This window comes from Leptodactylus fuscus, chromosome 6 (genome assembly GCF_031893055.1).
Source record: "Leptodactylus fuscus isolate aLepFus1 chromosome 6, aLepFus1.hap2, whole genome shotgun sequence".
In the NCBI taxonomy this organism is placed as follows: Eukaryota; Metazoa; Chordata; class Amphibia; order Anura; family Leptodactylidae; genus Leptodactylus; species Leptodactylus fuscus.
In genome coordinates, this window is record NC_134270.1 from 118,373,917 (window position 1) to 118,390,915 (window position 16,999).

The following is a 16,999-nucleotide window of genomic DNA, read 5'->3' on the forward strand; positions in this document are numbered from 1 at the left end:
TTGGCTGTGTGGTACAAACGACTATATAATCTATTGGACACTAGGGCTCTAGTCAGTCCATCTTTAATGAATCCATCCTTCTATTTTTCAATATGTATTATCTGACACTCTTAATGTTTAGCACAATTTACAACATCTTGCACATACTTGATAACGAGGGGATTTTATATCTATTTTTTGAGATGTTATCCAGAGACCTGAGTCTACCCCCACTCTGAAGGGCTTTAACTTGAGTGACTGTGGCAGTGAAATGCGACTCCAGGCTAGGAAGGCCAGCCAGAAACTAGAAATCAGTGCTAAGGAGGAGCAAGGGAAGGAGGCAGGACTGCTGAGGACTGCTTACACACAAAGGCTCCGGAGAGGGAGACAAGGCAAAGTAGAGACAGGAATATGAACAGTCACTAGTAGGTTACAGAGCTGATATAGAAACCGGAGCAGAATAGGGACGTTAGCAAAGGCACTGCCACAAGGAGAGGTATAAGGTGGGCAAGGAATAAGTAGGGAGTAGTCAGGGGCTGCCATGCCAGGCTTCTGGAGAACGATATGTGGGGGGAAACAGAAAAAGTATCAGGAAGAACCTGAAGTGGCGGTGGAACAGCAGGTCCAGTGTACCAGGAGCCATGGGCTGAGAGCCTTCAAGAAGATGGGTAAGTAATGTGTGTCTATGGACCTTAATGACTGGCAATCACAAAGATGGTGGGTGTATAGGTCTTATAGGCACAGCTGAGACATAGGGGTCACGGGGGAGGAGTGGTGGGGTTGTTACTGTGTCAGTTCTTAGTTACATACAGTCAGATGTTAAGCAGAATGACAGGCACTTGCCGGAAGAAATTCAGTAGAGTATAACCATATATACACACATATATACACATGCATACATATACACATTAATCCAATGTGCCAGCAACTTGTTTAGATGGAAAATGTCCTTTTATCGGAAATATATATTTACTATATATTACACTGCTATATATGGATGCTCAATTTTGTGCATTATTATCCTGTACCCTCATGTACCCTTACCCATGCTTGGGGAGGTAATATCTAATATGCAACAATATATGCAAGAATACACAAATACTGTTACCACACACTCACAATATAGTCCAGTACAGTATGAAATTGCAGACTTTGCTAAGGCTCACATAAAACCTTATATTCATGGTACCAGTGAAGAAGGCAAAAATTGATATTTTGAGAGTGTCAATATGAAATGGAATAAAAACATAGTTGTCTTGAAATTCCAGTAGACACTTTGGCAGTGTGAGTGCAGCAAGTCACATTGGAAAGTATGTGGACTGCCTTTTACTTACACCTCTCAATAACACTAAATTATAGAGAGAAACGGCATGAAATATCTCACCTTGCCAAGTAGTTATCTGCCGGTAAACATAAGGGGACACGCCTAGTAGGTGAATGTGTTATAACAACTGAATAAGGAGTTACTAAAATCGGCATCTTCAGGGGCTTTTAGGGATAAGTAAAAAGTTATAATCTAGAAGGTGAAATTATTACCTTGGTCTGTTTTAATTACCTGTTTTTCTCCAGGGAATAGACACAGGAAATCCACAATCCAGTCATTATCACTTATTATTGATACCACACCCACCCTGTGGTCTACCTGGTTACTATGGAGACATATTATATACGTATATATACACATATATATATATATATATATATATATATATATATATATATATATATACACATAGCAAGAATGCTATCAAAAAGAAAAGTGTTGATAGTTTATTTTTTGTCAATTGACAAAATGCAAAGTGAACAAACAAAAGAGAAATCTAAATCGCAACAATATTTGATGTGACCGACCTTTGGTGGAGGAATCTTGGAAGTGATGATCTGCCCCCCACAGAGTCCTGATCTCAACATCATCCAGTCTGTCTGGGATTTCATGAAGAAACAGAAGGAATTGAGGAAGCCGACATCCACAGATGATCTTTGGAAAGATGTTTGGAACAAATTCCTTAAAAAACTGTGTACAAGTGTACAAAGAAGAATTGATGGTGTTTTGAAGGCAAACAACAGTCACACAAATATTGATGTGATTAATGTTTCTCTATTGTTCATTCACTTTACATTTTGTTAACTGACAAAAATAACCTATTACCTCTTATATTTTTCAAAGCATTCTTAACTTGTAATTTTTTCCACAGCTGCCTATAAATTTTGCACAAAACTATCTATCTATCTATCTATCTATCTATCTATCTATCTATCTATCTATCTATCTATCTATCTATCTATCTATCCATCCATCCATCCATCCATAGCATTACTTAAAGATAATCTCTGCTCTTTAAATTACAATTTACATTATTCCACAGGTGAAATCCAATACAAAATGTTGGGTAGGAACCTCTTGCATCTTGGTAATTTATGATGCTATGAGTTCCTATAAATACAGGGGGTCTAGTTCAGTCGAGCCATGGTTGGTCTGGGAAATATGGCTGGTGCATAGACTCTGTTTCCCAGCCTGAATAAGGCTGGACTTGACCCTAAGGCTAAGTCCACATCTGCGCACAGCTCTCCATTGTTCGTGTCCGCCTGGGAACCCGAATTTAGGAGAGTAGGACCGCTAAAACAGTGGTTATCCGTAGACCCCATAGACTTTAATAGGGTCTGCCAGGTGTCCATGGGGGTGTCTGCCAGTTTTATACTGAAACCAGTGGGACTTTTCCTGCAGCTGAGGCCACAACTGAGACTAGGGTGCAGATGTGAATGTTGCCTCACTTTGTAGATACCTATATTAGTCATCTTTTTCTGATTTTAATATACATTATTTGATGTTTTCTTCTCTACATAGCTACATAGGTTTAAAGTAGGGCTGTGCAATTATTCAAATTAACTCATTAGCAATTTAAAAATATAATCATGATTCTGATTTTCACCATCATCATGAAATTGCTGTTACTCCTGCTCTAGAGACTGATATAATTCCACGCACATCCTTCTCCAACTGCAAACTATGATCAGCAGTTTCTGTCATCAATAGTTGGTGGTAAGCCAAGGAAGCTTGTATTATATACATCTGACAACATCTCCCTATGGCAGTCAAAAAAAATTGAGATTATATTTTTAGGCAAAAATCGCCAAGTCCTAGTTTAGAGCAAACCTCGAGCAGTGCATTGCGTGAATGGTGTTATATATATAGCCTTGTATTTACTCTCATGTTTTTAAACATGGCAGCCACTTAGAAACTGAGCAGCCGCCATAACCACCAGGTTTCTGTGTCCGCAAACGCCTGGTTTGCAGATTTATAAAAATGTTTTTCTCATTAGGTAGAGTTCACACGGAGTTAAAAAAAACCCGCTATTCTTTTGCTGTTTCTCCCTCTTAAAAACTGGAATGAAAAACGCAATCAAAGCAATAAACATTCTCCAAAATAGTATAACTAAAATGTACATCTGGCCCCACGATAAAGATGTCTTATGCATCCTATACACAAAAATGTATAAAGTTACGGGTGTCAGAATATGTCGACTCCAATGATTTTTTTCCCAAATTTTTGGATTTTGTTTAGGGGTTAAAATGTAACAAAAAAGCTATAAAAATTTGGTATGCTACCGACCCATAGAATACAGGTGACAAGCCCATAAGAATGTTGCAGAAACACAGTTTCTCTCCAATTCTACCCCATTCAGATTTTTTTTTTTTTTTTCAGGTACCCAGTACATTGTACAAAATAGTAAGTAGTACTGTTGCAAAGTACAATTGATCCTGCAAACATTAAACAGGGCAGTCACACAAAATTGAGGCACGTGAATCCACCCTGAGGGTAAGGACACTTGTTTGGGTTTTGTTAATGCAGTTTTTGAACCCAAACTGGATGAGAACATAGACATGACAAATAATAAGAAAGTACTCTTTTTCTCAAGCAACAGCTGGTTATGGCTACAAACCCTACATTAAAAAACCTGTACATGTGTCCTTATCCTTAAAATAAAATGAAGTATTTACTATCTATATGTAGATTCAACCACAAGACGTTAAAAGAAGAATGCCTTGAAGTGCATTTCTACTGACGCTACGATTTGGTCAGATGACTTTTACAAACTACATCCTGCTAAGTTACTACTTTTTTCACTGTTACATGCTAACTCACTGCTGTAACTATAGGGGTTGCAGCAGAGACTGGGTCCAGGGGCTAAGGGGGCCCATAAGTCATCCTTAACACACAAGTGCTGGATAAACTTCTTCTAGCCTCCTTTTTGATTTCTGTTGATGGGTGGCAGTCTGTGCATTATAAATGTATTACCGTTGCTCTCTGGCGAACTGGAGTAAGAAGATTCATGAAACTCAGCCTTCCACTGTCAGAAAGCAGAAAACTAAATCTAATAAATAGCAGTTGGTCAGCAGCATATAGTCAAGGAGGGAATCTGTGGGAATGGCTGTGGCACAAAAGGGACACAAACTATGTGGGGACGGACAGGGAATTTGAATGATGGGGGGCTTGTGTGTATAGACGTGTTGTGAACAAGTTTTCATGGTGCCCTGAGTACAAATAGAGGAGGAAAGTAAAATGTAAATGCTGCAAAAATGTATAGATGGAATGGAGTTGACGGTTGTGAGAAGTTGTGCAAGTCGAGCTAGTGCACCAGAGCCCATGAGATTTTAGTTACACCCCTGTGCTAATCATTTGTAATATGTTGGTGAGAAGCAACTAAGAGAATCGCATATGGCGGACCTTAGCAAAACTGAACCTGTGTTTTGCAGTATCAGAATATATGTCCGTAAGAATAAATTTCAGACAGTTGAGTTGGGTCCATGTACAATTGCATAAAAACTGCATTGGGAAGAAATTGCAGTGAGCTTTGATACAGTGTTTGACACCCAACCTAATGTCTGAGCACACCCTCAGGGGCACATTCATTAGGACCGGTGTTTTATACACCTCTTAATGTTTGGTCTGCCTGCGTCAGATGTCGGGCACAGATGTCTTAATAATCGTTGTACAAATTGGGTGATTTGTGTATCAGAAACTGAAATCTACTGCAGTAAGGAACTAGAATAGATTTCAGGTATTAATATGCTAGTTTTCTTCCATAAATAATTATAAATGTGTCAGAACACCTTTCCATAATAAGTCCAATCAAGACCCCATTCATGGTACGCCCATCTGTTTCGGAATCAGCATGAGAGGAGGAAAAAAAGTGTTGTCGTGCCAAAAATTGTGCCTTTTCCTTTGCAGTTTGTGCATAATGGATGTGCCCCTCAGTGTTTATTTGTGGAGCAGTTAGGGAACTACACCACATGTGAGTTTTGTTCAGATTGTTGATGGATCATGAAGGGAGAGAAAGTTTAACCACATAAGTACCGGGTTATTTTCCCTGGTTCAGGATCAGACATATTCATCGGTTTTTCGTACATGCGGCTTTGAGGGCTATAACATTTTTTTCCATTTAATTATTCAAATAATTTTTATGTCTTGTTTTGGTGACCAACAGGGCTTTATTTTTGATTTTTTTTTGTTCCATGCTTTTTTTTTTTTTTTTAATTGAAGATCCAAATGTAAACAAAAAAATGTTGACTTCTGGCTACCATCATAGCTCTTGTTGTTTTAGAGTTTTGCGACAAATTAATTTTCTTTTTCTGGGCATGTTTAACATTGGCAAATTGCCAATTTGGATTAAAGGGGTTTGTGAGCACTGCCTGGAGCAGATCAGATAATATGCAGATGCATGTACACAATGTACACAATGGACTCAGTGTTATCTTTGTGTTTACATATAGAGATAACAGACCTGGCTTTAACAGAAGCTGAGATAAACTACAGGCAAGAGCAGTTTAATATAGTATATGAACATAAATTCATAACAGTCGTGAAGCCATGCAATTTACCAGGATAAAATAGCCTATGTGTTAATCGAGGTTACAAACTATCTATGTGCCAAATTTCATCCAAATCCGTTCAGCCGTTTTTGCCTGATCGAGTAACAAATACACAAACATCCAAAATTTCACATTTATAATATTAGTAGGATTAGTAGGATATATATATATATATAGTTATTATATTTTACATTGTTTCATTGATGACCTGCACGTTTGAGTTATGCCACAAAAGGGGTTAGACCACAAAAATGATTTACTCACATTGAAAATTAATTATTGCATAAAACTACTGTATATCACCTTCATGGGCCATATCAGACTGAGCTCACACTTTGTGGAAAAGCTTCATCCTTTGTTGCAGATTCTGTTGAGATTTTTTAAGCTCGGCCTCTAAGGAATGGGCAAATATAATGGGCCTTATACACGCATTAGGTCCGTGAACGACATTAGGTCCTTGAAAACGGTTATGTGTGTCTCTGCAAGTTCATTGACAGCCCTTACTCACATGGCAGTGAATTCACATGTGTGTGATGAATTTCTTTCTTGCCCTGAACAGTATGCCTGGAGAGGGACTATTAACATTATATCCTACTATAATCACTACAGAGAAGTATTTTACTAAGAGGAAGGGACTGCTAACAGCATAGATAACTATAATGCTAGGAGTAAGGCACACACACATGGACCACGTTTCATGTGTGAAATTCAGTCATGTGAATCTAGGCTTAAAAGTGTTGTTGAGGATTAGAAAGACATGGTTCCTTTCATCCAAAGACAGTACCACCGCTGTCAATGGCTTGTGTCTGGTATTGCAGTTCAGCTCAATTGAAGGGACTGGTGATAAGCTACAATACCACATGCAATATTTATATACATATTTATATACATATACAAATGGAGCTGTTTTTGAAAGAATGATGTTTTTATAAATATAGACAACCCCTTTAAGAAGCCTTGAGTTTTACTCTGACTTCAAGGCTTCCCTACCCCGTGCGGTATTGCTTTACTGCAAACTTTTGCTGAGAAATAATAGATGCAATCTGTTCTTACTTATTAATGGTATTTTATTTGCCATCCACTGATAATGGGTTACATGTGACGTTTTGGTCATGTCCTCTAACCTTTGTCAAACAATTGGATTGCTGTGTAAAGAGTAAGTTGTGAGCAGTAGAATTCACACTGCAGAATAGTGACAGGAGGTGCAGTGAGAAGGTTGTAAATAATATAATATTAGGTCCCGTGTAGCAAAAATGTAACATTTTTGGCTGCTGTGGAGTCGGAGTCGGACCAGTTATGGGTGGAGTTGGCAGATAAAAGTTATAACTACGACTCCAGCTTCTAAATAAAATGATTAATTATTTTTAGTTACATAATACAGTTATTGATATTGTATAATTAGATGTATAGTTTGTTACATATTTACTTTCATAGTAATTCGTGCATGTATTTTCTGTATACAGTATATGTAAGGGAGAAAAATTATGGCAGTGAAAAATGCAGCAAAAACACAGGCTACATTTTATTTCTTCAGCGTCTTTTGGCTGTATTTTCCTATGTGTGGCTTAGGCATCTATTGTTTTTGCCAGCATTTTAGCAAAAACCGCTGCAGTCAAATGTTATCTGACAGCCAATAGTAAAGAATGAAAACACATAAAGACTGTAAAGATTTATTATCTAACACCCCTGCGATAAATGTAGCACATTATAGACAGACTGGGGGTAATTTATCAATCCCTCCACACCAGTTTTCTGGCATAGAAGAATGATATTGTGATATTGTGGCACATATTTGATGCACGTCCCTTTCTTACGCCAAAGGTGAGCCACAACCCCCATTCTGTGTCTCACTTGCCGGGCAGAGCAGGCACGGCTCAGTTTTCTGGTGTGAGTTATAATGGAAATCTATGGCAGTACCTACGTGGCATAGGTTACCATTCATGACTGATTTAAGAACAGGTCAGTCTCTTCAAAGATCAGTTCTCAAAGGGACCTCAAACTCACCTGCATCAGTTGGGGTTTTTGAGGCTATATGACATGTCATTCTTAATAAATCTGCCTCTCTCTTCAAAGTTTGTATTGTCTAAATCTTAGATACAATTAATAAGTTTTGCTCAATACGTTTATAAACCAAAAAAAGCCACTAAAACTATGGATGAATAAACCTTATTGTGTTGGAACTGAGTGCAGATTATCTGTGTTACATTGCTTGGACTAGAATGCAGACAATGCGGATTTTGAGCGCTGCCAGAAATCTTTTTAAAAGATTCCCACTTACTGTTAAAGGATATGGCCAAAGTTGTAACCTATGTTTCCCCCCTGTCCCTGCCCTATCCTGAGTGTAATACAGTGTATTAGTTATGCCCGTATTGTTCCTTTAGGGCCAGGTAAAAAACACACATATATTACCCATATGTACCTACTCGAACACTGAACTGCTCAGCAGAGCCACATTCAGGCTGATAAATGTGTGTGATACATGGACTATGTTTCCACAGCTCTCTGGAATGGTACTAAAATGGGTATGTTATCTTCTTATTCCTGTTTGTCATAAGGATATGCCATTACTGTACGATCTAGTAGGGTCTGATCTCTGGACCACAGCAATCCTGATTCTGCGTTATACCAATAATGTTCCCAGCAGCTTGACTGTGCAAGGACCTGCAGTGCACCCCATTCACAATGTGCATCGGGTGACTAGGGCTCTCCTTCATTCTTAGGATTGGTTGGTGTCCAAGAGGTTAGAACGCCACTCATTACTTTGTGAGGTGGAAAAGCCAATAAGGAATAATTCAGCTTAAAGGGAGTCTATCATTTGAAAAACTCATTTTCAACTAAAGGTACGTTAGAATGGCCTTTAAAAAGGCTATTCTACTTCTCCTACCTTTACTACTTTGATTATCCCCCACCGTTTCTTCAAAATACGGTTTCTTTAGGTATGCTAATGAGGATCATGGAGCATTGGGGGCGTTCTCACAGCGCTCCTAGCATTCTCCGTATCATACCTATCCACTGCCCCTTTCATGCTTGTGCTCCGTCCCCTCTTCCTCATCTAAGGGACTTTGGCCTGCACATGCCTCTGACGCCGCGCTGTACCTATCTGAAATCTTGCGCATGTGCAATCACCTCTGCCACTCTGGGTTCAGGCAGAGCCAACTGCGCATGCCCAAGTGGCCATTTTGTGGTGGTCTGCTACACGAGCATACTGCACTCATATGGTCAGTTCTCCAGACCACCACAAAATGGTGGTCTGGTGTAGCAGACCACCACAAAATGGCCGCTTGGGCTTGCGCAGTCAACTCTGACTGCACCTGGAGTTGCACAGCAGATTGCGCATACCCGAGATTTTAGTTAGGTACAGCGTGGTGTCAGAGGCCTGTGCAAGGCCCAAGTTACAGAGAAGAGAAGGAGGGGATGGAGCACAAGCATGAAAAGGGCGGTGGACCGGTATGACGCAGGGGGTGCTCGGAGCTATGGGGTAATGCCCCCAATGTTGCGTAATCCTCATTAGCATACCAGAAGAAACAGAATTTTGAAGAAACGGCGGGGAGAATCAAAGAAGTAAAGGTAGGAGTAGAATATCCTCTTTAAAGGCTATTCCAACGTGCCTGCTGAATTTTTTCTGCTTGACCAAATTCTGCCGCTGATTCCACCACAAAATTTTTAAATTCTGCACCAGCTGCCTCCCATTCACTTCAGTGGGAGTTAATTGATAGGAGTTAAGTGTAATTTTGGAAATACAGGATTGTTTTGCAATTTATAAACAAAAGTACAGACTATAGGATTCATTTTCCAGCGGATCTATCCGCCATACATATATCATTATGTACACACAGACATGTAATAGTCACATACAGTTCTTTGGATACCAATCCTTACAATCTCTAGATTTCACATCCCTGAATTCTTTACAGGACCCAGCCCTTTTGGGAGTAGTCAGAAATATTTGTGTTCTTCTCACCACTCTGCAGAAGTGAAGGGGGGCAAGTCATCAAGATTAAAGGGCACTCTCCCCAGAAATATAAAATCTCATATAAATCCTTTAGTTGTGCCCTTCTGGCAAGCAAGTGACTGCCAGTTTGATGTCAGTCACAGCCCTCTCAAGTTTTGTCACCCGGTTTATAACTAGCAGATTACAAACTAGGAGAGCTGGGTGACAACTTTACAGCACCGATACAGTAGTTGTCAACCATACTTCTTCTCCTAAAAATACAGTGATTCACAAGCTAATTGGACAGATTTACTCAGAGGTGTCACTCGAAGCTCATGAACCCCAGTACAAAATCTGTTATAGGCCCCACTTACCATGTGCTATCTGGAACACTGGTGTCTTTTAATGTAGAGAGGTCTTTTGGGCTTTCTTAGTGGTAATTGCTACCCCGTATAGCTATGCCCTTGGATGTACTGTAGTGAAAGGACTATGTTCGAATATATGACCACAGAAATTGCTTATATCTCAGGTTAAAAGTGTTGCATGGGTTTAGGGTGAACTCTTTTATGTGTGTTGACCCTGGTATTCCAGGTCAGTCCATTCACTTCAATCTATTTCACTTGAGTTAAAGGGGTTGTCCCATCTCAAGGATCCTGTCTATACTGGTAGTTTATGTAAATATCCTAAATATATTGCTTTAGAAATTCTTTTTTTTTTCCTCCTGCTATGTGACCTTATTCTTCCCATTGTTTACGTAGCATTGCTATAACCACGAACCTATAGGACAAGTGACGTCACTTGCTCTTGCAGGCAGTACAATCGTTCAGCTAATTGCAGTTTACTGATAAAGCCTAGTCTGTTATCTCTATATATAAACACATAACACACAGATAACACTGAGTCCATTCTGTACAAGAATCTGCAGATTATATGATCTGTATAAGTGTTGTGAGACTTCTCTGATCTGTTTAGCAAAAGGAAGGGGGAGTGAGGAGAAATACAGGAAGTGAGAGAGAAGACTGCAGGAAGCCTGCTGAGACACTGAGATGGGAAAACCCCTTTAAGCTGAACTGCAATAACAGAAACAGCCCGTGGACAAGAATACTGTGATTTCTGGGAACAAAGCAGGTGCTATTTTCCTTTTTATATAATCCATTCACACTGAGGTGTTGCTAATTTTTATGGTCCAGCATGCCAACTTGTGGCAGTGATGAGTAACCAAAAAGAAAGGTTTGGTAACTTGCAATGAGAGATTATTGCTACGCTTGATGTGCTTGGAACTGAGCTCTGTTCCTCCCACACCTTTACTGGACTGGTGTATATTTACATATTTGCTGGAATTAATTTGAAGGGAAGAAAAGGGGCAAAAAAGTTCATTTCCCATAAAGGTGGGGTCGCACGAACATATGTAAAAAAAAAAGTTGCATCTGCAAGGAACATGATTTTTTACATGTGTGTTGAATCCGTATGTCTGAGAAGGAATTAGGACCAGGAGGCCTTGTTTTTCTAAAAATCAGTTGTATACTGTTTGCCTGCCAAGAGCACACATAGGGAGCTCAATCCTAAACTCACACTGTTTCATGGTAAACAAGTTCCTCTCTGATATCTCCTAATAGACCCCATGTGGAAGAGAATCATGGAAGTGATGTATGTAAAGTTACTGTTATCCCCTAACTATAAATACGAGAGGGGCAGGGTTGTCAACTAAAAGCAAATTTGCTAATAGTTGGCCCAGTGCACTATATGGTGTAAGTAGCCACTGGAAACCGGAATGATCACATAGCATAATGTCCCCTAGTGACCCCTCCACATACTATAATGCCCTATAATGGCTCCAACACAGATAATAATGTCTTATAGTGGCCCCAATACAGTATAATTTCACACAGTGGCCGCTCCACACACTATAATGTCCTATAGTGGTCCATCCACACACTATAATGCCACACAGTGGCCACAGTACAGTACAATGTCTCACAGTAGCCCCTCTGCTTTTTGAGATTCGCCACCCATGTAAGATTATTATACTCTGGGGGGTTTTCAGACCCCAGAGTACAATGTCCAGAGGCCCGGGGAGGAGATTCAACATAAAAATAATAGTGTTACTCACCTGTCCTTGGCTCCAACGCAGGTCTCCCATCTTCTTTTGGTCTTAGAGACATCATGAAGGACATCAGAGACCGTTATATTGGTGTCTAGATGCAAAATAATGTTATCAAGGCCTATGGTACAAAGCTAGCAACATACATGCAGACAACAGGTGTTCAGGATTGGTGACAGAGATCCTGAATCAGGAACAGAACAAAACATCCAGGTAAGAGAGGCCGGGTATAGCAAAGGAATTCAAGGTAGGACATCAGCACAAATAGCAGAAACATATACTACATATACACATGAGAACATTACAGAAACAAGTGAATTAAGACTATAGCAGGAACAGTGGTACTGAGGACACAGACTCCAAGCTAAGGGATATATGTATCAAGGAATAGGCTCCAGGCCACAGAACAGGACACATGTCTTTGATATGAAATACATAGCTCTACTTCAAAGAATGGAATATACATCCTAGTCTAGAACATAGACCGTCCGCTCATATACGAGACATACATCCAAACGCAGAGCAGAAGTACACACATAATAGAAGCCCAAAGGTCAATACTCATAGTGAAGATGCATACATGTTGGAAGAACAAAGGCTTATATATATATCAGAAAGACATAACTCCATTACATGGCAGAAGAACATACCTGTCCAAACAGCAATTCATAGCAGAAGGATATATGTGTCCACCAGGAAACAGAGATATGTACATAGAGGAAGTCATACATAACAGAAGGGTATATGCATCCAAATATGGCAGGCAGAGACTAAAGCATAGTTCAGGCGTACAGACAATAGAACAGTAAAGCTCTGGCCAAACAGACAGAAAGACATTAGTACAAACATGGCCACTACACAGAATAGAGCTATTTGCCTCCTGATTTGCTCTCTGTATAGTGTCCCCCAGAGAAGAACTGATGGTGCCAAGGACCACCACTTATCTTATGTTGATGACGTATCCTGAGGATAGGTCATCTATTTCTTTTGCCTGAATAAAATCTCCAAGGCATATAGCAAAAGACCATCTAAGGCCAATAAGCCATTTGGGATAATCCTAGGAGTTTATTTTCTTCACACTGTAAAAGCTTTCTATACAAATTATGTCATTAAACCTGTTCCAGCCACTTCCACCAGTTTTTGCTTCTGAGCACACACAAGAAGAATGTTATTACGTAAGGGGTCTGCGCACTTAGCACAGGTACATGTTCAAGGCTTATTTATGGCATTTGTCATCTGCATTTGGACCATGTGATATAACATGCACCAATGAGTCACATATGTGTCCCAGGCAGATGTAGTCTCTTCATACCTCTATGAAACTCACACTCATGTGTCTCAGCACAGAGACGAGGAGGTTCTCAGTAGAGTGTTGCTTAGTTAGAAGGAGATGTAGAACAATCCTCTAACATGCGTTTGTTTCTTTTAACATATTTTAATGACTTTTATTTTAACAAATTCATGTTTTTGTTATTGACCTGAGAGAAAAAGGTGAAATAAGGAAAGGATAAGGAAGGCTGTCCAGGATAGATACTATGAGAGCTTCGAGTACTTCTCTTGGTCCCTTCTTTACATTTTAATGGCACCAGACCTATGCCATGAAATCCAGTCAAGGGGTTCTGGATTTAGCAAAAAACGCATCCAATGGGTTGTCTAAGATTTGACTTGGTTGGCCTGTCAGTTTTGTTTTTTTTTTCATCATAAACTGACCCCATCATGTACTGGATGGAGTACTTACCTCTCCTCTAGTGCCTTCTGTAATCTTTCTGTTGTACCAAAGTAAAGGTATAAAAGTGAGAAAGCATAAAAAGTCCTATGCAAATTATCCTAACATCATAAGCATGACTGACATCTCCCTTGTGATGCCAGGGAGTAAGGGGACTATGGGCGATGCCAAGTGAAGTTATGAATGGCATCGCAACCCTCAAATAAATTGTGCTAATCTACAGTACCAGATACTGCCACATGGAAGCATGTGCCACTGTAACTACTAAGTTTCAGTACATGACTCTAAGGGAGTTTTCACACGGGCAAAATGGCTCGGGTTCTGGCACGACTCCGCGCGAATTCCATGAGTGTCCACCAGAATCCGCAAGGTTAAAAAGCCTCTCCATAGAGTTCTATGGGGAGGCTTTTTAACCGTGCAGATTCTGGCGGCAATCTCGCATGGAATTCGCACGGACACCGCGTGTATTCCGCGCGGAGTTGCGCATGATTCTGAGCCATTTTGCCCCGTGTGAAAGCCCCCTTAGACTTCATTCTGCTGATCAGTCACATGTCTAAGCTGAATCCCCTACCAATCATAAGGATAAGTTGTCAATGTAGAATCCCCCCCAAAAAACATCTTAGCTTAGTGCAAAACTTATTTTTCCTTTTCTGTCCTCAGTTCTGTGCTACTTGGACTTCAAGGAGTTTTCCCATGAACATAAGCATGCCTAGATTTCTAGACAATTAAAAGTTAAACATCTTGCAAATATAAATAATGAAAAACGTTGCAAAATGTTGTTTTTCGTACAGCGCATGTGCCAGATTTTAATTGTGCTGTACGTGACTAGCTGCTCTGAAGGAAGAAGTGTAGAAGGAGGGATCAACTTTCAAGAAGGGGGTGGTGAGAAATAGAGGCGGCTGATGACGCTGCGGTGCTCGGGGAACAGGGATAAGGCTTCCGGGGCTCCCTGAAGACTAAGTTGCATACCAAGAGAACCGGGTAATTCAAAACGGCTGCGAGGATCAATGAATGACAGGTATGTCTAGGATAGCCTTTCTAAAGGCTATGTAAAAATATGATTATTTAAAAAACCATCTATCCAATGGTAAACTCTAGAGATGAGCGAACACTGTTCGGATCAGCCGTTCTGAACAGCACACTCCCATAGAAATGAATGGAAGCAGCTGGCACGTACACTTTGCCGGCGTCCGGTCGCCATGCCAGGTGCTTCCATTCATTTCTATGGGAGCGTGCTGTTCGGAACAGCTGATCCGAACAATGTTCGCTCATCTCTAGTAGACTCCCTTTAAAATCAATCTAATGACCATCTGTTTATCCAAAACAGATTTTCTTAAGATTCATTTTCAGACCTTTTGTCTACTATGTATACTGACCATCTCCTGCAAGAGGATCACCCCACTAGAATACCATTTCTAGTACTATTTTGTGGTCACCAGTTCCTTCTCCTTCATATGCAGACTTAACCTAGCCCAACCTGTTTAGGTCTGTAAATGCCATCACAGTGCTTTGTGAGTCATTCACAAGAGTACTGATACTTGACAAGCTGCAAATACTTGCAGGTATTTATAAACCCGGACATCACTAGTACTTGTGGGTTTGGATTCTAATGTCATTTCTAATAGTGATTGATCATAAGCTATGTGATATAACTAAACAGATCTCATGGGTTGGGTTGGAGATGATACAGAACTTATTTTTGTTACAGGCTGAACATGCAAGTTTATATTTAGTTACTGCGAGACCACATAATGTTTTATCTTACGTACTGACCATTCTCTTAGTGAGTTACAGTGGAGACCTTGCTGGATTTTTGCATTGATTCCTGTTTGCACGGTAAACAGATGCAAATGTTAAGGGAAGACAATTTGGCACAAGACTTTGTTGTAGAGTTAGGCTGGGTTCACACAGAGTTTTTTAGTGGATGCCGCCTCAGTTTCTGAACCAAAAAATGGGTATCTGCGACTTGATTCCGGTGCGGTGCACCGGCATCCAGTCGAACACTCCACTCCAGATTAGGCCCAATGAATGGGCCTAGTCAGGAGGACGGAGTGTCTTTAGGTGGATTCACGAGGTGAATCTGCCTGAAGAATGAGCATGTTGCTTCTTTTTTCTGGGAGCCGGAACAAACAGCTCCCGGAAAAAAAGACCTGACCGGCTCCCATTGATTTCAATGGGAGCCGTCTTTTTGGTCAGGATTTTGAGGCCAATTCGCCAAAAAACTATGTGTGAACTCAGCCTTAGGGCCCCTTCACACAGTGTATACGCTTATTGATTCTGAATGTGTAACACGTTCTGAATCAGCGGTGTTAAAACAGATCCCATTGATTTCTATGGGAGCCGGCATACGTGCGCTCCCCTTAGAAATGAACGGGATGCTTTTTTCCCTATTGCTTTCAATGTGATACAAGTGTAAAAAAATGTCATTGAAGTCAATGGGAGTCTTATTTTTACACGTGTATTTTTTACATGTGTATTTTGCCAAAATACACACGCATTTACTCCATGTGTACGGGCCCTTAGGTTCTGTTCATATCTGTGTTGGAAACCTGATGGACCCAATTCTAATAAATGGGGTCTGGTCAGCACCATTACTATCTATTATATTGGGGATCTGGCTTCCAGTATACCTGTGTCATGCACTTGCTCCCTGACCTACACTAGGCAAAACAGAATATCCGCTTTTAATCTGTAATATTTTTCTTCAGTATTTCAGTTTTGTGATCTTGGATTAAAAGAAAGTCAAATTTGTCATATCAAAGGTTTTTTTTCATCAAACCTTTTAGATATATCACATTAATAATGCAAACATTTCCCTTTTTCTGCCATCAGCCCATTGAATCAGTGGAGACAATCCACGTGCCTTATATCTACAGATTTTCAGTCTTCATCTTAAAGATTCTGTTTTTCAAACTAAATATTAGCATTCCTTGTTGAATGTTTTCTTAGAACTGTGCCCTCTATTATTCCTCCTGGAAAGGTATGAATAAATTCACTACTGGGTATGACTGTTCTTGATAATGAGATGTGTCCCTACGCTACACTACCCTGCTTGAGTACTTTCTTAGTGTTAGGCTGGGTTCACACAGGGTATTTTGGACCGGAATTTGACACAGAGGCCACCTCAGATTCCGGTCCATAAAATGGCTAGCCACGGCTGGATGCCGATGCAGTGCACTCCAGCACTCCGCTTCAAGATTAGGCCCAAATGAATGGGCCTAGTCGGGAGAAGGGAGTGTCTTCAGGTGGATGTTGCGAGGCGAATTCACCTGATAGAATGAGCATGTAGCTTCTTTTTTTCCAGGACCATTGCAAACGGCTCCCGGAAAAAAGAACTGACCGTCTCTCATTGATTTCAATGGGAGCCGTTTCGTTGGTCAGGATTTTGAGG

General features: G+C 40.3%; 1 protein-coding gene across 1 annotated transcript in view; it reads left to right on the plus strand.

Annotated features, from left to right (window-relative positions):
* The first annotated feature begins 315 nt into the window (after positions 1-315).
* The window catches only part of PLCD3 (phospholipase C delta 3), a 46,754-nt gene continuing 30,070 nt past the window's right edge, over positions 316-16,999 (plus strand). Inside the window, exon 1 of the mRNA XM_075277140.1 lies at positions 316-647. Coding sequence (XP_075133241.1) covers positions 521-647 — 127 coding nt within the window. The 5' untranslated portion in view covers positions 316-520. The remainder of the gene's footprint in view (positions 648-16,999) is intronic.